General features: G+C 44.6%; 1 protein-coding gene across 4 annotated transcripts in view; it reads left to right on the top strand.

The window, feature by feature from the left end:
* Nucleotides 1-26,169, top strand: part of USP45 (ubiquitin specific peptidase 45) — a 90,833-nt gene that overhangs the window by 49,461 nt on the left and 15,203 nt on the right. For all 4 annotated transcript variants that reach the window (XM_069974759.1, XM_069974760.1, XM_069974758.1 and 1 more), the window contains exons 9-12: nt 3,584-3,671; nt 23,265-23,346; nt 23,702-23,793; nt 26,073-26,129. In XM_069974759.1, coding sequence (XP_069830860.1) covers nt 3,584-3,671; nt 23,265-23,346; nt 23,702-23,793; nt 26,073-26,129 — 319 coding nt within the window. The remainder of the gene's footprint in view (nt 1-3,583; nt 3,672-23,264; nt 23,347-23,701; nt 23,794-26,072; nt 26,130-26,169) is intronic.

Genomic DNA, 26,169 nt, shown 5'->3' with positions numbered 1-26,169 from the left:
CATTAGGCAGGGTCCAACCTGTTCTGTCATTATACTGCTGACACTGTACAACAGGTTGTAGCTTACTGGCACTGGCTCCCATATGTCCTCACATCTGTGAGCGGTCATCTCAACCCACTATCCCAGCCGTCCAGTCTTGCCAAGCATCTTGCTTGGAGCATATTTTCAAGGAGAAAAGAGTGCACATCTTTTAGCTGTCAGAATGCTGTGAATCAATGCTAGGAATGCCTGGTACTTCTCCTGACAGAGACTTATGAACACAACTGCACTTGGGTTGGTTTATTTTTAGTATTTTAGAATTTTTTTTTTTATTACAAGACCTACATTATAACATATTATCACAACTTAAGTCATTTCCTTTTGACATCTTAGTTTTTATTTTCTATTATGAATAGATGAATTTGCCCCCCTCTGACTTTGTGCAGACTGTAAATTAGAGCAAGAAAAGGGAAAGCACAGGAAAAGTATTTTCATTTCTTATATATTAGTTATGGTTCTATTTAGTCCATTGTTTATTGATCCTCTTTTCACTGGATTTACCCCAATACCAGATTTCTCCAAAAGACTTTGTCATTTTCGTTATAACTTTTCAAAATTTAAATCAACAGATGTGAAATAAAGGATGTTTTGCAATTTACATTCGTTCTTTTATTTAGTTGTTATCATGCTGTAAAACAAAGCTGTACTTACCAGCAATCCAGGTCCATCCTCCTGAAGGAAGATTTTTATTCTTGTGCTGGTTGAAAGAAAGAGACTAAACACATGAAGTCCCGGCCAGTACAGAGAGTCACGGCTCAATGTGTCCATCAGTCACATGACTGCCTTCTCTGTGAGCGCATAGAAAAAGAAATTCCCGGCACTCGCCAAATCTTCTGCAAGGTGATTTATTTACAAGTGTAAATACAGACAGACATCAAGGACGCGTTTCGGCGTATAGCCTTTCTCAACAAGTCTCTGTGAGCGCAGACCTGGGAAACACTGGACTTCCTGTTTTCTGACTCTTTGGGGTAAAAAAAATTCAGAACTCAGGAAGTGACGGTAAATTGCGAACTTGCTTTATATCACATCTACTGTTGATCTTTAGATTTTGAAAGTTATAATGATAGTGACACTTTAAAGAGGACCTGTCAGCCGGGATGCCGTAGTAGAGTCCGATCACCCGGTGGAGCCTGGCATACGTAACCCTCCCTAGAAGTCCCGCTGCTGGATCCGGTCCCTGGGCAGAGAAATCACGTCCCAAAGATGAGCTTGTGCTTTATGCAAAGCAGTCGAGATGAGTCCGACGTCCATAGAAAATGACTGCTCTCTTTTGCTTTGCATAACGCGCGCGATCTGCTTTGGGACGTGATTTCTCTGCCCAGGGACCGGATCCAGCAGCGGGATTTCTAGAAAGGAAAGGGGTACTTATGCCAGGCTCCACCGGGGGGTCGGGCGGGCTCCACTACGGCATCCCGGCTGAGAGGTCCTTTTTAATTACCAGATTTTGAGCGTTTGTTCTTTGTTTGTACCCGTTTTCTTAGAATTAATAGTTTTGACAAAAATAGCGGTTTGATCATTAACATACGAGTCACTCGTTCTCAGGAAGAATATTCAATATTCTTACCGCCAGTAGTCTCGTATTAATGTACATCCCCAGAGCATATGCAGAGTAGTCTGCACCGGCAGGGTTTTTTTTTTTTTTAAATAAATTAAATCTAAAGAAACTTTTTTTTTTTTCCTTTTTCCAAAATTTTTACTTTTTGTTCTTGTTTTCTTGAAGTCCTCAGAGATGGAGGTTGTATGCAGTGATCTTTTTTTTTCTTCTCTATGTTGGCAGTGTACCGTAGAAATTAGCATTCAATGATTTTTGTTATACAATAATTCAGTCAGTATAATATCATTGTGTGGTTACAGAGGTTTTGGTGCTGTGTGACCGGAGAGTTGACCATACAATGCGAGCACCCCAGAATTCGCTACTAATGAATGTGGACGTGCAGCAGCTTTACACATGCACAGTGAATGGAGACACCTAGTGGCCATATATATAACATTGACTTAAACATAAAAATTAAATCAAATATATTGCAAAACTACTAGTGATCACAACCCCTGTTCATTTCTTAAAACAAGTTTTAAGCAACAGTGCCTCTTTAACCAAAATCCTTATAAAAGCCTGATCAGTAGCTATGTCATGAGGCTTGTGCCTCACCGGCAATAATAATTGTCTGTATTTTACATTTACACATTGCTTGGATTCTAGCTCGATTACTTAGCATTAGGGAGATCAGTGGCAGTCTGGTGAGAAGGGAAACAGATCCTCTATGGTGGCCGCCAGGATCCATATAGACCTGGAAGCAGAAGTATCAGACAGGCTGAACATTGGTGCATAGCTGACTTGGTGGGAAATATGAGTGGTCTCCTAACACAAGCAGGGCTGCATTGACAGAATCAAGGGAAAAAAAGATTTATTTGGAATATGGAGAACAAGTCTAATGGCTTCAACCTGAGGAGGTGCCTAAGGGGGTACTCCGGTGAAATCTTTTTTATTTTTTCTTGCAAATCAGTTGGGGTCGGAAAGTTATATATAGATTTGCAATTTACTTCTATTAAAAATTCTTAAGTCTTCCGGTACTCATTAGCTGCTGTATGTCCTGTAAGAAGTGTTGTATTCTTTCCAGTCTGACACGGTGCTCTCTGCTGCCATCTTTGTCCGAGACAGGAACTGTCCAGAGCAGAAGAGGTTTTCTATGGGGATTTGCTACTGCGACAGTGGTGGCGGCAGAGAGCACTGTGTCAGACTGGATAGAATACACTTCCCACAGGACATACAGCAGCTGATAAGTACTGGAAGACTTGAGAATGTTTAATAGAATTTAGAATTCTGTATAACTTTCCACCAGATTATGCGGTGTTTACACTTATTTTACTGTAGGCCACCACCACAGGTGGCCTCAGATCGAAAGATGTCACCTCTGAGGGGCCTATTCCACAGTAGCGATAATCGGCCGATTCGGCCGACTTTTGCTCCGTGGAATAGAGAGAACGATCAGCCGATGATTGTCATCGGCTGATCGTTCATTTAGGTACAGACCTAAAATCGTCGTTCGCCACCAGCGCATCGCTACGGTGGCGACCGACGACTTCAGCAGAACCTTACATTACCTGTCTGGCCCGCAGGTCTTCTTCTCCCGATCCCGCGCGGCAGCATCGGCTTCGGAGCGGAGCTGTCTGAACTGACAGACTGCTAAGTTCAGACAGCTCCGCTCCGAAGCTGCTGCGGCTCGCGGGACCGGGAGAAGAAGACCTGCGCCCGGACAGGTAATGTATGAAGCAAGGGCTGCAAGGGCATTGGTAACGATGTCCCTGCAGCCCTTGTTTCACGATTATCGGGGCCTTGGAATAGGCCCAGTAAACGAGCGCCGATCTAGCAGATCAGCGCTTGTTTACGTCATTGCTCGTCCGATGGAATAGGACCCTGAGTCTCCCCCCCCCCCCCCCACACACACACCTCTTTTCATAGACAGACAGAGACAGACACACACATTTAGTATAACTACCCCCTCTAAAAACTTTGATATGGATTCTTCTGTGTTCTCTATTACAGGGCCCCTCGATTTAAGACCTTTCAGCAGCAAGATAGTCAGGAACTCCTTCACTATTTGCTGGATGCTTTGCGGTTAGAAGAAACCAAGGTAAGTTTCTTCCTTGTTTTGCAGCTCATAGCTAAAGGTTCTGGTGCATCAGCTTTACCAGATCTATAGTAAGAAGGCAAGAACCGATCGCCTGATGGCTGTCCCTGATCGGCAGCACTATAGGGTTTTCTGAATGACTGGAAAGAAAAGTAGAAGCATGGATCTATAATCTATTCATCCTCTCCTTGATGGCTTTAGTATGTTCAATAGTTATTCTTGGGCCCAAAGTGATAGTGATTACTTACCTTCATTTATTAAGAAATGTAAAATGATTCTGCCAACTTAGATCAGATTACAAGGCTTTATATTTTACAGTACAAGGGGGGGTGTAGCTAGGATTCATGGGGCCCCAGGAACTGGGACTGAGAGCGCCCTCTTGTGGCTGGAGGGGCAGTGATGCCTCTGGCCACAAGAGAGACTGGCGGGGCAGGAAGCAAATGGCATTTTGCTTGTCAGAGCTCTTGACATGTCAGAGCTCTGCAGCATTTAACTGTGAGCGTTCATCAGGAACGCTCAGTTAAAGGGGAACTCTGGCAAAAATATTTTCTTTCAAATCAACTAGTGTCAGAAAGTTATATAGATTTTAATTTAAAAATCTCAGGTCTTCTGGTACTTATCAGCTGCTGGTACTTATCAGCTGCTGTATGTCCTGCAGGAAGTGGTGTATTCTATCCAGTCTGACACAGTGCTCTCTGCTGCCACCTCTGTCCATGACGGGAACTGTCCAGAGCAGGAGAGGTTTTCTATGGGGATTTGTTACTGCTCTGAAGAGTTCCTGTCAGGGCTGTGGAGTCAGCACCAACTCCATTTCCTTCATAAATTGTCAGTCAGACACCAGGGGGGGAACTACTTGCTCAGTCAGTCAGTGACTACAGCTGTGTTCCGCCTCACTCACTGACTGGCTGAGTGGGCATTTCTGTGTGGGGCCGTGACATCACAGGATTGGGAGCCCAGTGGGGGACCATGAGCGGCAGGGGCACAGGGAACGGGTAAATAGGACGCCTTTATTATTTTCCTACCACCCTCTATCACCCTGGATTCTTTACTGTTGCCCAGAATACTCTTTTAATTTCTGCCCCCCTCTCTCTGTCTGTGTCTCTCTCTCTCTCACACGCACACACACACACACACACACACCCTACTGCAGCCATAGCACACTGAAGAAAAACACACAATCTTCTCCCAGAGAGAACACCATATTGAGGGCATAGGTTACTGCTGCACTACTCATGGCTTCTCCTCCTCCTCCTCTGTTACACAGGATATTTTCATATTACACTGCTGCTCACATATAATCATCCAGCATCAAGGAAGACAACAGCACAGATCTCTCCCCACACAATGAACTCTTCCAGCTCCAAAATAAACCAAATACTGACAGACAACTTCCCCCCGACCACCCTTATCTAATTGGGCCAGTGCTGGAGTCAGTACATTTTTTCCCAACTCAGACTCCAACCAAAACTCCCTCCAAATCCACAGCCCTGATTCCTGTCATGGACAGAGGTGGCAGCAGAGAACATTGTCACACTGGAAAAAATACACCACTTCCTGCAGGTCATTCAGCAGCTGATAAGTACTGGAAGATTGGAGATTTCTCCAGGAAAATCTACAGACAAATCTGTATAACTTTCTGATTTTTTTTATTTATTTGCCGGAATATCCCTTTAAAGGGCCGAATGTCAGTCGGGGGCCTACGGCCCTGTAGCTGTGACGTGGTCTGCCCTTGTGGTAGCTACGCCACTGAGTACAAGCTTTATTGCAGATTGAGGCATACGTGGAATACTAGCAACTTTTCTATTCTGGATATTTTTATTTTTTATTTTTTTTTAAATCTATCTACAGTATACAAAAAAATAAGGATACAAATAGAAAATACCAATGAAGAACACATTGCTTAAAAAAATTAAAGGACATGATGTCTGAGCCAGCTGCAGACAACTAGCCACATATACTGTGTTTTCCTGTGTATAAGATGACTTTTTAACCCCAAGAAATCTTCTTAGAAGTCTTGGGGGTCGTCTAATACGCCTGGTATGGTCACCCCATACGGGTGGGGGAGCTTAAAAATGGCCACATCCCCACCGTATGGGGTGACCACTATAAAAAAACAAAACAAAAAAAAACAAAAAACAATTCTCACCTGTGACCCGTTCCTGGCAGCCGCACAACTCCCGTCTTTTTTCTGTCGCAGGCAGTGTGATGCACACTCCCTGCGTCGGAGGTCCCCAAAGCTCTCCCGGGCAGCCGAGCGTCTCATCGGAGAAGCTTGGAGACGCTCGGCTGCCGGGAGAGCTTCGGGAAAATGGCAGAGGCGCCGGAAGTACCCGAAGCCTCTCTCATTCTCCCGAAGCTCTCCCGGCGTCACACTGCCTGCGCCGGGAACAGGATGAGAGATGCGTGGATTTCGGGAACGGGTCACAGGTGAGTTAGTTGTTTTTTTTTTTCTTTTTCCTTTAGCTGCAGTTAACCCCTGCCTGACCGCAGCAAGGCTCCAGCTAGTAAACCCTGCTGAGGTCAGGCAGGGGTTAACATTTTCCGAGGTATAAAGTGAACCCCTTAGAATCTTCTTAAAGGTCAGGGGTCGTCTTATACGCCGGAAAATACGGTATTTCATATCATATGTAGTCCATTACTTTTGTCACCACACGTTTATAGTTATTCTCCTGCCGCTCATAGACAGTAGTTTTATGACACTGCATTTATCCCTTATATTTAGAATAGGATTTGTGTTCCATAAATGGACTCTATCATTGCCACATCTCGGCTATGGTAATTGAATGGTTTCACCATCTCCTCTGCCGGTGTTGTCTTCTCTAACACGGCTTTGTTAAGATACATGCTAATAGCTCTACAGAGGTCACCTCCACGGTTTGTAAACTTGAGGAAAAGGACGGCTGGTGACCCCATTTATGCTTCCAGCCATCTTGACGTCTGTCACAAAACTACATCCTAAACTTCTGCACTCACCCGTGTATGAGTCATTTGAAAGGGGACTTTGTGTCTGTGTTGGAGACATTGCCAATACTGGTCAGATAAAGGTTGGATTCCACCCTCTGCCACAATTACAGAGCCTGTTTTACTATAATGGTACATTAGTATGAGCATCCTCTTCATCACCCCAGGGCAGCACAGCGGGGGAGCAGCACTATTAAAAGCTCAGCTCTCTTCTTATCCCCCCCCCATAGCCCTCCTCTTTATGGCAGTAGACTGGATGACAAAAAATAGGATGTCAGGTCTGAGGGTATGTCAAGGCCCTTGAGCGCTGACAGTTGTCGCTCTCACCCAGCAGTACCTTAGCTGTGGCTGCATTGTTCTCCATGAGAAATCCACAGCTGTGAACCATGCAATTGTAGTGGAGTGTCACAACCATGTGTTTCTCGATGTTAGAATGCCCACAGCAATATGTCTGCCACCAGGATGCTTTTAAAGACATTTAATGTAATGTTGTGTAGGTTGCCATTGTTTTTTTTTTTTTTTTTTTTTAACCGGCAATGAAGTCTTTATTAGAATGGTTGGTTGAAGTTTTGGCTATATAGAAAATAAAATGAATAAAACACAAGATATCCTTATATCTCCGTGCATGCTTTTTAAGGGTTAGTCCCATGTTAACTAAGATAATTAAACTTGTTGGACGCATCTTTGCTAATACATTCAGTTAGTGAACGCGCCGCCTTGTGATAATGCCTGCTCCTTCATTGTTGTCAGCTTCTTATCGAGGCTACCAAACACCTCTCTGCTTCACTATATTTAGTGTAGATGTATAGAGGATATAGGAGGGAATTTATTAACCCCCTACATCTGCACTTAGGCCATTTGCACAATTTTTGGCTTTTTGCTGGTTCGTGCCAGGTAAAAAAAAAAAAAAGCGGATCTTGGTGCAAAGGGGGGTGGATTGAGTGCGGCCAGATTTATTACAATGTATTCGAGAGAGGTAGCGTATATTGTAACTGAAATGTGCATCAGCTTGGGGGGCCAGGGTACATGTGACAGTACAACATGTGGTCCAGCGGCTGCAGTGCCTGGTTCATTTAGGGCACAGTCACCTGTATAATCGGGCCACTCCAATCCGCAGTGCATCTGTATTCGTCCTTAATTTTGCAGATCTGTGAAAAGTGTAGTTGATTGTGGAAAAAAAAGAAGGGGAACCAGTCCGTACCCTGCGCAAATTACGGGCGCTTCCTTTTACTTCCGGTTTCGGATCTGTGCCACATTTACAGACTAAGGTCTGTAACATCTGAATTGCAGATCGTGTGAATGGGCCCTATAGACATCAATAGTGGTTTTTTTTTTTTGTCCGGATCCACAGTTACAGACAACAATTGCAGATGTGTGAATGTAGCCTAAGGGGCCTATTCCATGGAGCGATAATCGGCCGATTCGGCTGATTATTGCTCCGTGGAATAGAGAGAACTATCAGCCGATGATCATGTCATGTCAATCATCAGGCACCGACTTTGCATCAATGCGTGGAATAGCAATGCGCGGTTGGTGCCCGAATATTTCAGAAGCACCATACTTTACCTAAACATGTTGCAGGGCTTCTCCTGCGCTCCTTCTTCCTCCTGGTCCCGCGCGCAGCAGCAGCAGCTTCGGTGCGGCCTGTCTGAGCTAACAGACCGCTCAGCCATTACTGGCCAGGACCGCCGCGGCCAGTGATTGGCTGAGCGGTCTGTCATCTCAGACAGATCGCTCCGAAGTATGGTGTTTAAAGAAGGGCTGCAAGGACATTGGTAACTATGTCCCTGCAGTCCTCGCTAAACTATTACCGGGCCGTGGAATAGGCCCTGTAAACAAGCACTGATCTAGCAGATCGGCGCTTGCTTACATTATTAATCGGGCCCCCATCGGCCCGTGGAATAGGACCCTAAGATGTCTATACCTCTTAATGAATTGGGTGAAAGCTAAGACAGCTGGAGTTTACTAAGGACGACGTAGGAGATGCTCGTCTTAATAGATTCTCTCCATAGTATATATATAATGTATAATATATGAAATATGTATACTATAGCTATATATGCACCAGTCAGACCACTGCTTTTAGAGTAGAGTGGTGGTCATTATTCTAGACAATGAACTGTCAACAATGGGAGGAAATTAACAGGTGTGAGACACGAGAAGGAGGCAAGAAAAGTCTGAGCGGGGAGACAACTTGCTGCTGCGCGTTCCTCTCCGTGCTCTGTCCCCTCGATGGCCTCATAGACTTGCATTGCAAGTCCATCCGGGTCATGTAACACAAAGCCAGGAGTGAACGATCTGCGTGCAGTCGTTCTCCTGATCGGTAGTAGTGTGATCACTCAGACCCAGCTACATCAAAACTTTTCATACATCTCACTGACATATCAAGAGGTTTTTTTTTTTTTTTCATGGCAGTGCCTATTTAAAGGAACAGTCAAGTTTTTTCACATATGGCCTTTTGTCTGTTTTACATAACAAATCATGTGGGGGAGTAAAATAAATAGGCGAAAGACTGGTACAGTGGGAGAGATGGCCCTGCCCATGGGGGCTTAGATGCTAAAGGGTGCAGCTGTTCTCAGAGAAGTATGGTAGAAGTATGGTGGATTGTAGGCTGATCAAATGGTTGTAAAAATGCTTTTGAAGCTTTGTATGGGGGTCAAGAGTCTAATTTGCCACAGTAGCAAGTTCCAGAGTATGGGGAGGCACAGGAGAGATCTTAGAGACAGTTTTGTGAGGAGCAGATAAGGGTTATGGATAAGATTATTTGGTGGTATGTATTAAGAGATCATATCAGAGATATAGAGGGACAAGGCCAGCTCCAGGTTTTTATGGGCCAGGGCTCCAGACTAAAAAATTTACCTAGGAGCCATTGGCTCCTAACCTGAAAAATTTAGGCGCCAAATAGAATATTTGGTCGCCAACATTTTAAAGCATGTAAAATTAATGTTATGTTAAATGGGACTTACTGTGTGCAGAGGCCACGGCATCCTCCTCCTCCTTTAGATTCTTTCTTTTCTTAGTTTGAAAACGTTCAACATGGAAACTTGCAACTTGACAACCATATACAGTCTGACTCAGTACTTCAGCTTCACTTGGCTAGCCTTTTAATGAGGCTTACTCTTCTGAACTTGAACTTAAAGGGAACCTGTCGACCCCCGTGCCGGGGTGACAGGCTCCCAACCCCCTGTTAGAACCCCTTATACTCACCTCATCGAGCCGGGTCCCGCTTCTGAAGATGGTCGGGTCACGGAGATCTCAGCCGCTGCAGCCCGGCGTGCGCTGAGAGATGAGTCCAATGCTCATAGAGAATGACAGGAGAGTCCAGCGCTCCGTCATTCTCTATGAGCGTTGGACTCATCTCTCAGTGTGCGCGCCGGGCTGCAGCGGCAGAGATTTCCGTGACCTGACCACCTCCAGAAGCGGGACCCGGTGCGATGAGGTGAGTATAGGGGGCTCTAACGGGGGGTTGGGAGCCTGTCACCCCGGCACCGGGGGTGACAGGTTCCCTTTAAAAGCTTGCAACAGTCTATACATACTGAGCTAGACTTATGACTGCAGCCATAGTGACCCCCCACAAGATGTGTATATAGATAGATATATCTCTCACCTAGTGACTAATGCAAGTGACCCCCTACAATACAGACACCTGAGGGGCCCTGATAATAATAATTGTGCATATATCTATCTCCCAGTGTCTGCAGCCAGTTTGCCCTACACTTATAGATGGCCCCCTCCTTTTATAGATGCCCCCCTCCTCCCCCCATTATAGATGCCCCCTCCTCCCCCCATTATAGATACCCCCTCCCCTTATAGATGGCCCCCTCTCCCCCCATTATAGATGCCCCCCTTCTCTTCCCCCCATTATAGATGCCCCCTTCTCTTTCCCCCCATTATAGATGCCCCCCTTCTCTTCCCCCCATTATAGATGGCCCCCCCCTTCTCTTCCCCCCATTATAGATGCCCCCCCTTCCTCCTCTATGCTAAGCAGTATTTAAAAAAATAAACACACAAACTCACCTGACAACCCGCTCCCCCGGCGATCCTCTTCTTCTTCAGGCGCTGTCCCCGGCTGATGCGCGGTGCGTCAGTGAGCTCCCTGTACGCCGGGGCTGTGACTTCTGACACAGGAAGCGTCTCTGACGTGCGCTTCCTGTGCCGGAAGTCAGGGCCCCAGGCAGCTCACTGATGCGCCGCGCTGCCGGGGATAGGATGGGACACCCCCGGCAGCCGCGCATCGGCCGCGCATCGGCCGGGGATACTTAAAGAGACAGCGCGCCGGGGCCAGTCGCAAATGGCGCCCAGATTAATAAATCTGGGCGCCATTTGCAAAATGTCAGTCGCATTGGCGACCATTTTGGTCGCCATCTGGAGCCCTGTGGGCCCTTGGGTGACGGAGCCTGAGCGGGCACCTTTGTGGAGCAAATCATGTGGCAACAGCACTGACGTCTTTCAGCATTGCCTCTCTCTTGCTCTGCGAGCGCCCAAACGCTGGGGGTAGAGAGCAGCGGGTCATTCATAACTCCACATTTAACTGTATCTGTCCCTCAGGAGTGCATACAGTTAAAGGCTGACACCGACAAGGGGCCCACTAGAGCCAATACATATGTGTTTTGCAGACAGCATTTCCAGCAGGCCAAGGAACATCTGCCACAGGCTGAAGACTGAGACAGAGTGGGCCTGACTTTCTGGGAGAGGCATTGACTACACTCCTCTCCTGCTCCCTGTTGCCAGGTTGCTCTAGGCCGCAGCGGTAGTAGGCTATAATGGCTCACTTAGTAGTTGCCGCATTGTTGGTTCTCTAGAGAAATCCAACAATGTGGTGCTACTGTAGTGCCAATAAGTGCCAGCCTGCTGGGGCACAAAAGATTTGGGTGACAGGCCCTTTCTTTGCTGGGCCTCTAGAGGCGCTGTGGGCCCTGGCACTTGCCCCAGTAAGCCTGGTGCTGACATCGGCCCTGGGACAGGTTGTGAACAGCGTTGTGTGTCCTTGTGAACAGTTTAAACTGAATTTGTTGGGCAACGGGTAGCCATTGGAGAGACTGGCAAAGCTTAGAGGTAAAGGGAACAAGGGAAGAAGTGGATTAATCTAAGAGCAAAGTTATGGATGGGTTGGAGGAAGAGCATAAGAAGGGAGGCTAAAGGGTAGTAGAGTGTTGCAGTAGTCCAAGCAGGAGGTGATGAGCATGCACTGGCATTTTTAAAAGAATGTTTTTGAGGTGGATGTGGTAAGGGGAGGGCTTGGAGGTTCAATTTCAAGGACAGAGCAGAATCATAAGTGACCCTAAGGTGGCAAAACTGTGAGACTGGGGTGAGAGTGCATCCATTTTGACATTAGGACTTCTTGTTTCCTATAGTGACTGTGACTTTATATAATTATCTTGTGGTAGGTTTGATGTAGACATTATTGTGACTAAATTTTGGCATCTAAATAGGTAAGTATTACAGTGTCTGTTTTTTCATCAGTAAGGGCCCTGTTACATGGGACGATTATCGTGCGAAAAATCGTTATATTGTTCAAATTTAAACGATAATCGTTCTGTGTAATTGCAGGCAACAATCGAAAAATCGTTCATATGTCGTTGATTTAGATCTGAACCTAAAATTATCGCTAATCGTTCGCTGTAATTCCACATTCGTTTGCTAAAGTTCCGCATATGTTCACTAATCGTTCAGTGTGATTGCACATTATTCATGGTTTTGCTGGGATCAGAAGGAATAAACGTTCATAGTAACGATCGTAGTAACAATCCTAACTAACGACTATCGTCCTTTGTAATATGGTGAACGATTTCAGGTTAGTGATAAACAATCTAGTTTGCGATCGTTTATCGTTAATCGTTAAAAATTGCTCAGTGTAATAGGACCCTAAGAGTAAAAATTGTCCTCGCCCTCCAGTTTTCCTGCGATTGTTCTTTTGCTGCTCATTGAGTCAGTGTTGTCTTTGGTTGTAAGGTGACAGCATGTTACGGATGACACTTGTTTATAGACAGCCGATGTCACTAATGTATTGTTCATACTACTTTCATATAGGATAGGAGAGTATTTGTTACCGCCACTCGTCCTCCCCTCCCCCATTACTATTGAAAGCCTGTATTTCTCTTTGACCTAAATAAATGGTCTACCTCCCTAATCCCACCAGAGGGGGTTAATTACGGCCCTAAACCCCATTTAGGTTATTCAGCTTAGGCAATTCACTATCGATTGTCTCCTTGGTAAATTATTTACTTTAGAGCCGATAGAATAAAGGTTTATCCACTAATGGGCCACAATTTCTAACAAAGTTAAAGACCAAGGCTCTGTAGCCAGTAACATCTAACTAACCTATAAAATACGGACACCGGGAGTCATTGTCAAGCATTAGGCAGAAAGCTGGTTTCTAATGGATTTGCAGATTTTCCCTCTTTATAGTTAAACATTACAGTGAAAGTATTGATCCCACTGTACTCAAGTGAGTTGGGTCCTCAATTAAGAGATCCATCTAAAGGCAGGGAGTCACAGTGCTGCATGGAATTCTCTTTTGACTGGTACCCCTAACATTATTTTTTTTAATTTTTTTTTAATGGGCACTGTCATTAAAAATATAAATACATTTAATACGTCTCTGACATATCAAAAGTTTTGTTCGGTTGAGGTGTGTTTAGCGTGCTCACTCCTGGCTCTGTGTTATGTTGCCTGGATGGACTTCTAACACGTGGGGTCTATGGAGGCCCTCCAGGTCTCATAGAGACAGAGCATAGAGATGAGCGCACGTTTTTCTGCTCGCTTTAGTGAACGGTTTAAGTTTAAACTTTGACCGATAAAAACTTACGGCACGTCCCTAGGACATGTCAAAAAACGATGAAAAATGTCTGGAAAAACTGTTGAAACATGGTCTGAATAAAAATAAAAGTTGTTTAAATAAAAAGCATTAAAAAAGAAAAGCTGTTTTTTTTAAGTGTCAGTGTCATTATAACTTTCAAAATCTAGATCAACAGAAGATGTGAAATAAAGTAAGTTTGCATTATACATTAATTATTTTTTGTTGCTATCCTGCTATAAAACAAAGCTGAACTTACCAGAAATCCAGGTCCAGTCTCCAGATTTTCTGACTTGTGCTGGTTGTAAAGAACAGACTAAACACAGGAATTCTGGCCAGTACAGAGAGTCACAGCCCAATGTGTCCATCAGTCACATGACTGCCTTCTGTCTGTGAGCGCTCAGATGGCCTGGGAAACACTGGACTTCCTCATTTTCTGACTGTTTCCTGTTTTTTTGCAGAAAAAAAACCTCTCAGAAAACAGGAAGTGCCGTGTTTTCTATGATAACTAAAAAAAATAATGAATGTATACGGCAAACTTGCTTTATATCACATCTACTCTTGATTTAGATTTTGAAAGTTATAACGACAGGTACACTTTAAACTGACTCTGTACCCACAATCTGTCCCCCCCAAACCTCTTGTACCTTTAGATAGCTGCTTTTAATCCAAGATCTGTCCTGGGGTCCGTTTGGCAGGGGATGCAGTTATTGTCCTAAAAACGACTTTTAATCGTGCAGCGCTTTGTCTTACGGCCGGGGCTTACATTTGTATATGCATTAGGCTGGCACACCCTTCTGTGTCCTTCCTCCCCACCCTCCTCATCATTAGGAATGATCCAGGAACATTTACTGCTGTTTGAGTTCATTATACACACAGGTGGGGAATAGGAGGCAATCTGCCTGGAGTAATCCTAATGATGAGGAGGGTGGGGAGGAAGGACAGAGAGGTTGTGCCAGCCTAATGCATATACAAATGTAAGCCCCGGCCATTAGACACAGCGCTGCCGGATTAAAAGTTGTTTTTATGACAATAACTGCATCCCCTGCCGAAAGGACCCCAGGACAGATCTTGGATTAAAAGCAGCTATAAGAAGGTACAAGTGGTTTGGGGGGGTCAGATAGTTTTGGACTTAAAGCCACACAAAGTTTAAAGTGAGAGCATAGCCACAGAGTGTCTTCTTATATTCTCCTCAAGCTATGTTGCCACAATATAAAAAAGAAGAGCAGATATCAGCCGTTATTTCCCCTTACTTCTACATTGTGGGAACATAGCTTAATAATGTTGGTGACCCAGCCCAAATTTTTTGACAATTTGTTACCTTGGTAAAAATCATATTATGATGTATCTGTAATGTTATCGTATTATCTACGGCATAAAAGGCAAAGCTGATATATGACTACAGCAGGTCTGATCAGTCTCAGGCTTTGTATTTTCTGTTAAGAATTGAGGTATCAGTTTGATGTATGTGTTACATGACATGTAAATGACTAATGGTATTTCAATGAAAGCTGTTCTAGAAACTGGTGTACTCCTATGTATTATATGAAGTGCACCATATTGCAGAGCGATTCCTATTGTGCTCAGGACGGCATAGCTTTTTAAATGATATGCATACAAATTTCCGTAGTTGCCGTTTAGTTATGCCAAGGCACAGGGGCGGATACAGACTACATAGGGCCCCTGTGCTTAACATTTGCCTGGGCCCCCCATAGGCGAACCATGCCACCACATTCCTCCCCCACCCAGTTGCCAATAAACCTATGCATCTCTATATTACACATTTTTATTTAATAGTTTACAATACAAGAACTACCCCACCTGCTCCCTATCCACACGCACTACCCCACCTGCTCCCTATCCACACACACTACCCCACCTGCCCCCCATTCCCACACACAATACCCCACCTGATTTCCCCCCCCCCCCCCAGTGGTCCAGGTCAGCAGGATGCCCGATGCCACGATCACCAATGTATGAGGGCAGGAGCGTGGCGCTGCGGCCAACCGTGGCTCACATATGCAATCAAAGAGCGAGGTATGTGGTGAGGGCAATTCGTGGGGCGGGCCAGGCCAGGGATTACTATTAGAGGTTGCGGCTGTTGGCATCTTGGTGCTGGTGGGCCACAAGTGGCAGGACATCTGATTGGGCGCCTAGTACATAGTTGGTTGGATGATAAATACATATCACCTATGCGGCAGGACCCAGGCAGTGGAGGGGCTGAGGCTTGGCTGAGCCTGGCGAGCCCCTCTGCTGGCCTGGGCCCCTGTGCAGCTGAACCGGCTCCACAAGCTATATGACCGCCACTGTCAAGGCATCATTTTAATCTTAGCGATACATTATCTACAGAATATAGGTTGCTAAATATAACACTTACAGCCTAATGATGGTGACAACAGGTTTTGAATTCTTTGCCAGGGGTGCTATTGGAATTTTTCACATTGTATTGGGTAAAAATGGCAGAAAAGAATTCTCTAATATAGATAAAATACCTTCATACGACAGGTTAAGGAAACGTATAGACAGCTTCATATGTCCACATATAAGTCCCTGTGATGAGTACAATCAACGGCCACATGTATGTATTGGCTTAAAGTCGCTTTAGGAGTAGGATAAGCAATTTCCATTAATAAAAGATGTTTTTCTGGACCCAAACTCCAATTTCTAAGATTGCATGCCTGGCATACACCTCTATACATGAGGACAAACTGATTTTGATTTCATTTAGCATTCCTTTTATTTCTTAAGCATGTTTCTTAAGGTCTTCCCTTTTACAAATGAGCAAATTGAACCAGGTGTCAGACCTTGAGACCTGAGGTTTCCAATGTAAGTGACAATTGACCCATTGCCGTATTGTACTAAACATAACACTACATAATTGCTTTCCTTGAGACCCCCACATGCCTGTTCTTTTTCGATTTTCTTTCTTGTAAAGCTATTCTATGCGCCGCGGAGCCCACTTGTCATACAAGTGTAAGAGCTTCTCTGAAGGAGACTTAGATTTACAGTTAAGGCCAGTTTCTCTATTATATTTTTACCTTTCATAAAAGCTTTTGTTTTGCTTTACATTCTTCCAACCTATTTCACTTTGAAGATTTCACCGGAAGACTGGCCATGAGAGAAGGTTTTAGAGCACTCCATGGTACAGGGGGTATCATCCTTCGCTTTATCCTTTGAAGAACTGAAGTGGAGAAGGTTAACAGGATGTATTATTAGTCTTCAGTGCTGTTTAGATTACAGGATATATTTGAGGTGTAGCAGATTTTTACCGAATATCACCAGTCAGGAGGCCACGGTAGAAGGTGGATGCTGATGGCATTGATGATTGGGGTCATGAATGTCACTTTGCAATTTCATAGCTCTTAACTGTTCTTAAAATGTGGCTTTGTATGGTTGTCTCCTCTTCAGCCAAATCATAGAGAAATTGAATGGCTTTGAATTAAATAACCGCATTCTGTCACAGATGTATGTGCTAGTACAGAATTCTCTCTAGATTATTCTTTAATAATGAGGTTCTTCACAGATCTATAACCTTACATTTATGATTTCTATCTTCCATATTACCAACTCGCTGTTGGTGTCCACCAAGGCTCTGTCCTCTTTGCTTCTTAATCTATAATTTTGGTCTGGGACACATCATAGAATCCCATGGCTTCAAGTACCTCCTCTATGTCGATGACATTCAAATCTACCTCTCTGGTCTAGATGTCAACTCTCAAATTGTCTATCGGCTATATCTTTCTTCTTCTCCTCCCGCTTTCTAAAATGTAACATAGACAAAACACAACAAATTTTCTTTCCCCCATCTTGCCTCACCCCTCCATCTAATCTGTCAATCAATGTCTGCTGCCTTGGTGTCACCTTTGATTTTTTTATCCTGTCTTTTAAACCGCATATTCAGACCCTGACCACCTCCTACCATCTTCACCTTAAAAACATTTCCCAATTTGCAATTTACTCAACCCTGGCTCCTGCTTGGACTACTGCAACATCCTCCTCTCTGGCCTTCCATCTAACACCCTTGCTCCCCTTCAGTCTATCCATAACTCTGCTGCCCGACTAATCCACCTCTGTCCTCGCTCTTCCTCTCTCCTCTGCCAATCCCTTCACTGAATCCCCATTGCCCAACTAATTTATTTTAAATTGTTGGCCATGAAATACAAGGCCATCCGCAACCAGTCCCCTCCGTATATCTCTAACCTGATATCCTGCCACCGTCCCTCACGCGGTGTCTGATCCTCCAATGACCTCCATTTGTGCCCTTCCCCGTTGGTAACCCACAGAACCACCTCCAACATTTTGCCTGAGCCTCTCCATACTCTGGAACTCTCTACCTGGACACATCCGCCTCTCATCCACTATATAAAGACCTTCAAAAGCAACCTGAAAAGCCTGTGATTAGCTGAGTGGCCTGTCAGCTGACAGGCCACTCAGCTAATCACAGGCCAGGACCGCCGTGGCCTGTGATTGGCCGGGCGGCCTGTCAGCTGACAGGCCCCTCTGACGTTACAGAGCGCGGGACCCGGGGAGAAGACAGCAGCCCTGGAGCATGGATAGGTAATGTATATCGTTAGTCGCCGCCCACGCACCGCTATTACACGTAGCGGTGCGCAGTCGGCGCCCGACGAAAATAGGTTAGAACCGATATCAACGATCAGCCGCTGATCGTTGTCATCGGCTGATCATTGTATTTATTACATGGAATGATAATCGGCCGAATCGGGCTGATTCGGCCGATTATCGTTCCGTGTAATAGTACCCTTACTCTGCATGACACTTTGACTAGCTGTCCCTTCATCTACTGTCTCCCTCCTCTTACCTTGTAGATTGTAAGTACTCACGGACAAGGTCCTCTATCCTGATGTACCAGTCTGCCATTTACATTATTCATGTAACGTGTGTTTGATTTTGTAATGTTCTGTTTGGGACCTTTTATTGCTTGTATCACACTCTGGAATTAAGGGCAATTTAAAAAGAAATAATAATAATAATTACTAAATGGGAAAACGCTGGTGCCTTCCACAGTCCAGTGCTTTGGCCTGTAGACTAAACTGTGTCTTACATGGTCTACAATTGTGGACTGCGTATATGGCAGTGTGAGCGGAGCCAGGGACATAATGTTGCAATCAAAAAGATTCACCCTTTATTTCAAATTAGGTTTATTTGCAAATATAAACTTCCAGCCATTTGCAAAAAAAGAGGAATTCAAATATCTGAACACAACAAATATAACAATTTTTTAAAAAATTTTTAACGTAAAATGCCGCTTTTAATGACTACCGCAGCGGCCAGGTTAGGCCCCCTTCACACGTCCGGAAAATCTGTCCGGATTTCCTATCAGGAAATCCGGACGGATTTCCGGACTCATAGACTAACATTAGACACGGACACCCTTCCGGATTTTTCCGGAAGGGTGTCCGTTCCGGAAAATAGGACCGGATTTTTTAGATCCTGTCCTATTTTCGTCCGGAAATCCGGCACGGACGCCCCCATAGAAGTCTATGGGAGCGCCGGAATCACGGGCATTTTCCTGATGTATATCAGGAAAGTGTCCGCGATTCCGGACTGGTAGAGAGCCAGCCCCGGCCGCCGTCCGATCACCCGCACACCCCCATCCCCCCCGCACCACACCGCACACTCTGCCCGGCACTACAGATCCCCGCCGCCGCCGCCTAACCCCCAGTACCTCCGTCCCCCCGCCCCCGCTGCCGCATCTGACCCTCTCCCCCCCCCCCCCCCCCGGGAACTCACCACCGGGCCGCCCGCCGGATGCTCCGCACCTCCGACCGCCGCCGCTGCCCGGACCTCAGCACTGCACTCTGACCCGGACCCCAACCTCGCGGCCCCGACAGAGCAGGATCCGGGACAGGTGAGATTACCCCTTAGGACTACTACTCCCACCATGCTCTGCTGGCAGGCCATGATGGGAGTTGTAGTTCTGCCGCCTGTGGCCATCCAGGTTGCAGAAGTACAACTCCCATCATGGCTCTGCTGGCAGGCCATGATGGGAGTTGTAGTTCTGCAGCCTGTGGCCATCCAGGTTGCAGAAGTACAACTCCCATCATGGCTCTGCTGGCAGGCCATGATGGGAGTTGTAGTTCTGCAGCCTGTGGCCATCCAGGTTGCAGAAGTACAACTCCCATCATGGCTCTGCTGGCAGGCCATGATGGGAGTTGTAGTTCTGCAGCCTGTGGCCATCCAGGTTGCAGAAGTACAACTCCCATCATGGCTCTGCTGGCAGGCCATGATGGGAGTTGTAGTTCTGCAGCCTGTGGCCATCCAGGTTGCAGAAGTACAACTCCCATCATGGCTCTGCTGGCAGGCCATGATGGGAGTTGTAGTTCTGCAACCTGGATGGCCACAGGCTGCAGAACTACAACTCCCATCATGGCCTACCAGCAGAGCCATGATGGGAGTTGTAGTTCTGCAGCCTGTGGCCATCCAGGTACACGGGTACCTGTGATTTATGTTGGCATACTAGACAATATTATCTCATCAGGAAATCCTGAAGGTTTTTCCTGATGGTTTCCTGATGGTAAAAACGGATTACTGTCAGGAAATCCTGATACTATCCTGATGACATTTAAGGTCTCCTGATCAGGATTTCCTGACAGTAAAAACTGACACGGACGTGTGAAGGGGGCCTTACTCAGCACCTTCAGGACAAGCATCTTTAGTACAGACATAATACAAGTATATGCAGGTGGGTCGGGAGGGAGGGGTAGAAGGAGGAGGATAATGGAGAGTTTACACGGAACGATTATCGTTCAAATTTTCGCAATAACGATCACATTTGAGCCATAATCGGCTCGTGTAAACACAGCGAACAATATGTGTGAGACGGACTTCAGCGATCTTAAAATTGATCGCAATAACGATTTTTCTAACAATTTATTTATTCGTCTAAACGCTGATCGCTATAAAAACCAAATTGTTGCTCCAAAATCATTAAACGATTGATTGGGCGAATTATCGCTCTGTGTAAACGGACCATTAGAGAGGTTAGATAGATAGAAGAATAAATAGGTAAATGGAAGCATTGATAGAATTGAAAACAGATAGATGGAAGGAAGGATGGGTACATGGATGGAAGCATAGATATATGGAAGCATACATCTATCTAGCCATCATTCGAGAGGGAACTAGCATAATATAGGGAAAAACAACTGCAGCCAATGTCCTCAGTAGTCTTATTTCATACATGCAAACAGCGCCTACTGAGGCCAGGGATTGGTTGCAGCATCATGTGAAAGATATACGTATTCCCATCACTGCAGGCCTCGCAAGAACACAGGCAGTCTTAAACTTCCAAGACTTTATTAAACTTCAGAAGTGTTGCCCTGTTTGTCTATTGAGGCTGATGACATGGCTTCATAGCGGCGAGGCATTGTGGACCCCAAGCCGTGCCTCTTTTGCCTTCTAGGCTACAATAAAGTGCATTTTTCTGAAGATGAAATACATGGTGTACATAACAAGGTATGGCTGGCATCCTTTCTCCAAGAAGTGTAAAACATTGTTGGCCATTTAAAGGTTTTTTTTTTCACGGTCACAGATGCACAAGGATCTGATTATATGGATCGGTACTTGGTTACACAGCAGGTCATGACAAACGATGTATGATTGTATATTTTTAGTGTAGGTATCTTGTGTAACATGACAGGTTGGACTAGCATTCTCTGTATTAGGCTGCTCTTACACAGTGCAGTTTTGGTGCAGTTTAGCTGTAGTTTTGTGGTGCCAAAACAGTGTTTGTTTTTTTTCCGAATCCATTCCATAAAAGGGGTGGATAAAAAAAAACATCTGTTCTTTGTTGTGTAGTTTATTATGATCCACACCTGGTTTTGGCTTTAGTACTGCACCACAAAACTGCGCTGTTTGGGTAGGTTCACACTACGGAACCCGAGCGGAAAATTTCTGCCGGATTCCGTAGATTGTACCCATTCACGTCCGCGAGCCTTTCCACCGGCTCCATAAACACCATTCTATGGGCGGCCCGATTCCGCTATCCACCGAAGGAATTGACGTCAATTCTTTTGAAGGAATTCGGAATCTGGCCATGCATAGAATGGGGTCTATGGCACGGGCGGAGAGGTGGGCAGCAATGACCCGAGCGGAAAATCTCAGCTCTGGTTCCGTAGTGTGAACCTACCCTTTAAGAGCACCCTACAATGCAATAGCTGACAATTTTTCTGTCTTCCATTCCATCCCCTTCAGCTATGTTTAGCGGATGTAGTGTAAAAGTCTAGATTAGTTTTCTATTCCACTCCATAAAAATCATAATTTTTTTTGTGATGACCAAACTCTCCAAACGTTCAGGTTACTTCAAAGCTGAATGGTCAGCATTTGACTTCCGATGGCTAGAGATGTTGGATACGGCCCTAGGGCTGCCAAGAAAACATGGATACAGCCCATGGATAAGCAGGGAGACTTTTCACTGTTTTTCTTTGTCTATGGACACATCTCTAGTAAACATACAGTAGGTCTCTAATATTCTTGTTTTTATCTATAATCTGTTAAAGCGTACCTGTCATTAGAACAAACTTCTGACGTGTCATTGCCACATGGCAAAAGTTTGTATTGGTGGGGTCCGGGTGCTGAGTCCCCTGACAAATTTGAGAACAAAGGGGGAGAAGCACTTAGCAGCGCACGCTCTGCTCCTTCATCTCCGCTCTCTATTATAATTCCGCCAATTGCAACATTAGCATTGAGTCTATGGAACTTCTGGTAAAGGTGATTGCCGGAACCTCCATTATCAGTCAATTGTAACAGCATTGAGAGCGGAGATGGAGGAGCAGAGTGTGCGCTGCTAAGGGATTCAGCCCCTTCATTGTTGTGATCAGAGGGGTCTCGGCACCTCGGCACCATGTAGCAGAAGTTTGTTCTAATGACAGATACGCTTTAAGTTTTAACATATGGGGTACAGTCCAACCAGTACAGTAATTCTAGAAGTGCACAATACATATGACTGGAGTTTAGGATGACCAAGGCCCTAATGGTGAACACATATGTAGAAAGCAAATTGTCAAACATTTTTCTAGCATTTATTAGAAAAATAAATAACACTTTCACCATGGTTCTCCAGCAAAAGAAACGTCAGCAGAAGAAAATCAACAATGGAAACATATCCCACACGAGAATTAGTGATCATGCACTTAAGACCAGAACAATATAAAACTAAAAAACTCCAAAACACAGATTACATTGAAAAGTATGGAGCAAGCCATGTAATCCGAGCAGTTTTATTTACAGGTTGTTTCCCCCCCCCCCCCCCCCTCTTAAAAGGATTACAGACATAGGGCTCTATTCCACCGGACGATTATCATTCAGATTATCGTTAAATTGTTCGAATCTGAACGATAATCGTTCGGTTGAAATGCAGTTAACGATTAACGACCGAACGAGAAATCGTTGATCGCTTTATAAGACCTGGACCTATTTTTATCGTTGCTCGTTGACAAATCGTTCGCATTGAATAAGACGTCGTTCGGTCGTTCACAGTAGATACGAACGCCGTAGCGAAGAAATAGCGAAGAAAAAATGATCGCAAATACGATCATAAGAAACCATTATCGTTCCATGGAAATTAGTGAACGTTTTCAGGTCTTTCGCAATAGCGGTCGTTTGAGATCGTTAATCGTTTACGATTATGCGAACGATAATCGTCTGGTGGAATAGGGCCCTTAGTCTTGTTGCTCATTTTCGCATTGCATCAAGTAAAGAGTTTTGCACAATTCTCTGTTAGATATTTTACATTCATATCATAGAATGAATTCTCCTGGCTTTACCTTGGTTTGAGCATGCTGGTTATAGTAATCATTCTCTTCCTCCTTATATTGCAGCGTATACAGTCTGGTATTCTGAAAGCGTTTAACAACCCAACGACTAAAACTGCAGACGAGGATACAAAGAGAAAAGTCAAAGGTACTTTGTTATACAAATACAACATATGTATTCCCAAGCTCAGATCGTTTCTTCCCTATTGTTCATTTGATTAAAAAGTTAAATTTTTTTTTTTTTTTTTGTAGTAAGAGGTAGTGATTTTGGTAAAGAATTTTGGAGCACTGCCTACACAATCCTCCCGCTGTCATCAGAATATGATTATTGGAGACTAATGTGATAAAAGCTAGTGCCCTCTAGTAATTCTATACTGCCATCTAGTGGTCAATGTGTATATATTGTGGGTGCAGGCTAAAAGATTCTTTGTTCTATACTGTTCCCAGTATGTGATGACACAGGTATCCTATGCTATTAACCATCAATATTTCTGCTTTTCTAGCTTATGGAAGAGAAGGCATAAAAACTAATTTTATTGACAGAATATTTGTTGGTGAATTAACCAGCACAGTCATGTGTGAAGAATGTGAAAATGTAAGTACATCTCATTGTTACCATTCAGTTGTGTGAGATAGAAGTATGGATTGTTGAAGATGCAGTAATCCTTGGTACTTTCTGTAACAAGAATATATTGTGTCATTATATCAGTAATAGAACATTATAAGTAATCTAGACATCAGACAATCCAACATGCTTCATATGAACATGCCTACCAATGCATTTTTTTTTAAATCACATTTCATACTACCTACCTGATATTTAAAGCTCTGTTTATATTAGCAGTATCACTTACATATATAGTGTAGATTACTGTGACTGATTCTTTTTCAGTGTTGTGGCAATTCTAATGGCTAGAATAAAGTGTCCGATTGTTCTAGTCTTTCTCTCAAAATCCTGAAGAAACACAGTTTGAGACATGTAGGAGAACCATATTTTCCTTAAATGATCTCTGTCTCTATGTGATAGCTTGTGTGGTTTCAAACATATTTTTATTAATTTACTACTTTTGCCAAAAATGACTCCCTACTTAGAAAAATAAAAGCTCTAAAAGCTTGGCCACTAGAGGTCTCACTTCCCTGCAGTCTGCACTTCATTGATAAGTACTGGAAGACTTGACATTTTTTTTAATAAAACTAAAAAAAAGTAAATTACAGATCTCTGGCACTTTCTGACACAAGTTGATTTAAAGATTTTTTTTTATTCTTCTGCCGGAGTACCCCTTTAAAGGGGTAGCCCGGCAAGCTGAAGGTTGCTGAAGCCGCCTGCTCACTGGCGCTCACTTTTAGCAGTTCCATGTCTCTGACCCATAGAGCGGGCAGCTTCATATCCTAAACATTGCATGCAGGCGACAACACGCAAAGTCCAATAGCTGCACAATGACCCTGATGTCGCTGCGTGGAATTGCTCCAGTACGGTTTTCACTGTCAGGAATTGCAATTCTTTTTCTATGTTCCGCAAAAACCATCTGCAATTGTACGTGTATCTTGTATATGTATGTTGCCGTATCCACAAAAAGTGGGACGTAGCCTGAAAATGAGAGGAAGGCCAGGCAGTGTCAGTCTGTAAGCTACGCACAATTGACACAGACCCATACAATGGCTTGTATTTTTTGAGGCACAAATTGTAGCCCCAGCATGGATTGGAATTATACTGGTGTGTGCAAGGTGCCTTAGAAATCATTGGGTGCAATACTGTCCCCAATGACAGATGCACAAAGTCACAAGAGGGAGAAGTGAGGTCACCAGCAGGGAGAGGGGCGAGGTCAAATGACCTGATCTCTGTTTATAGTCTGTTCCTGGCTTTGGCTTCAAATCTTTGGTACAACATGCTGAAAGACAAACGACCAGGATAGCAAGGATCTGCTGCCGTCGCTCCATGGAATAGGAGTTGCAGCAGCAGACCGCGGCTATCTTCTATTGGCTGCCCGGACGATCTAGTGATCACTTGGGAACCCCCACACCCCCAGCTCTGGCACGCTCGATGCCAACATGTGTTATAGCGCCGCCAGTGAGCGGGGAACAAGGAGCAAATGAGATCTGACAGTGCTGGTTTGTGCCCTGTAATAGGGGCTTTAGGTTGCTTTGCCTTAATCAGATTCTGCTGGTCAACAGTGGGATGTATGAAAAAAATAAGTCCCCCCCCCCCCCCCCCCCACACACACACACACAAAAAAAACCTAAAAATAAAAATTGAGTTCCCTTTAAAGCCAGAATTACAAAAAAACTGTTACTTTCTTTTAGAAACAGTGACACTCAGTTTGAGGTGGGGGGGGGGGGGGAGAGGTTGCAGTTTACTTCAACTGGAGAGACAGGAGCTAAATTGTAATACCACACATAACCTGAGGACAGGTGTGGCACTGTACTTGGAAGAAAGCAGCTGTGTTTTTGTAATCCTGGATAAATCTCTTTAACTCTGGGCTGTTCGTCCTGAACACAAGACATCTAAGCTTAATTATAGGGGGAGATTTATCAAACATGGTGTAAAGTGAAACTGGCTCAGTTGCCCCTAGCAACCAATCAGATTCCACCTTTCATTCCTCACAGACTCTTTGGAAAATGAAAGGTGGAATCTGATTGGTTGCTAGGGGCAACTGAGCCAGTTTCACTTTACACCATGTTTGATAAATCTCCCCCCCCCCCCATAGTGTACAAAATACATTTTCCTATCTATTTGAAACCTTTCTAATATACCCAAAGATAAAGTGGGCAGGTATATGTATTAGACTTCTGGGCAGCTATGTGGTGGTAAAATTAAATATACAGATGAACATTGAGTAGATGGTATAGTTAACGCTCAAGGTTTCTTCCCTCTAGATTTCTTCTGTGAAAGAAGCGTTTATTGATCTTTCCCTACCGATTATAGAAGGGAGGGTGAGTAAAGCTTCTCATTGATTTACTGCTGTGGTGTGTT

The sequence above is a fragment of the Dendropsophus ebraccatus genome, chromosome 6 (assembly GCF_027789765.1).
Source record: "Dendropsophus ebraccatus isolate aDenEbr1 chromosome 6, aDenEbr1.pat, whole genome shotgun sequence".
In the NCBI taxonomy this organism is placed as follows: Eukaryota; Metazoa; Chordata; class Amphibia; order Anura; family Hylidae; genus Dendropsophus; species Dendropsophus ebraccatus.
Note: the sequence above shows the minus strand (reverse complement) of the source record. Positions and strands in the feature narration are given on the sequence as shown.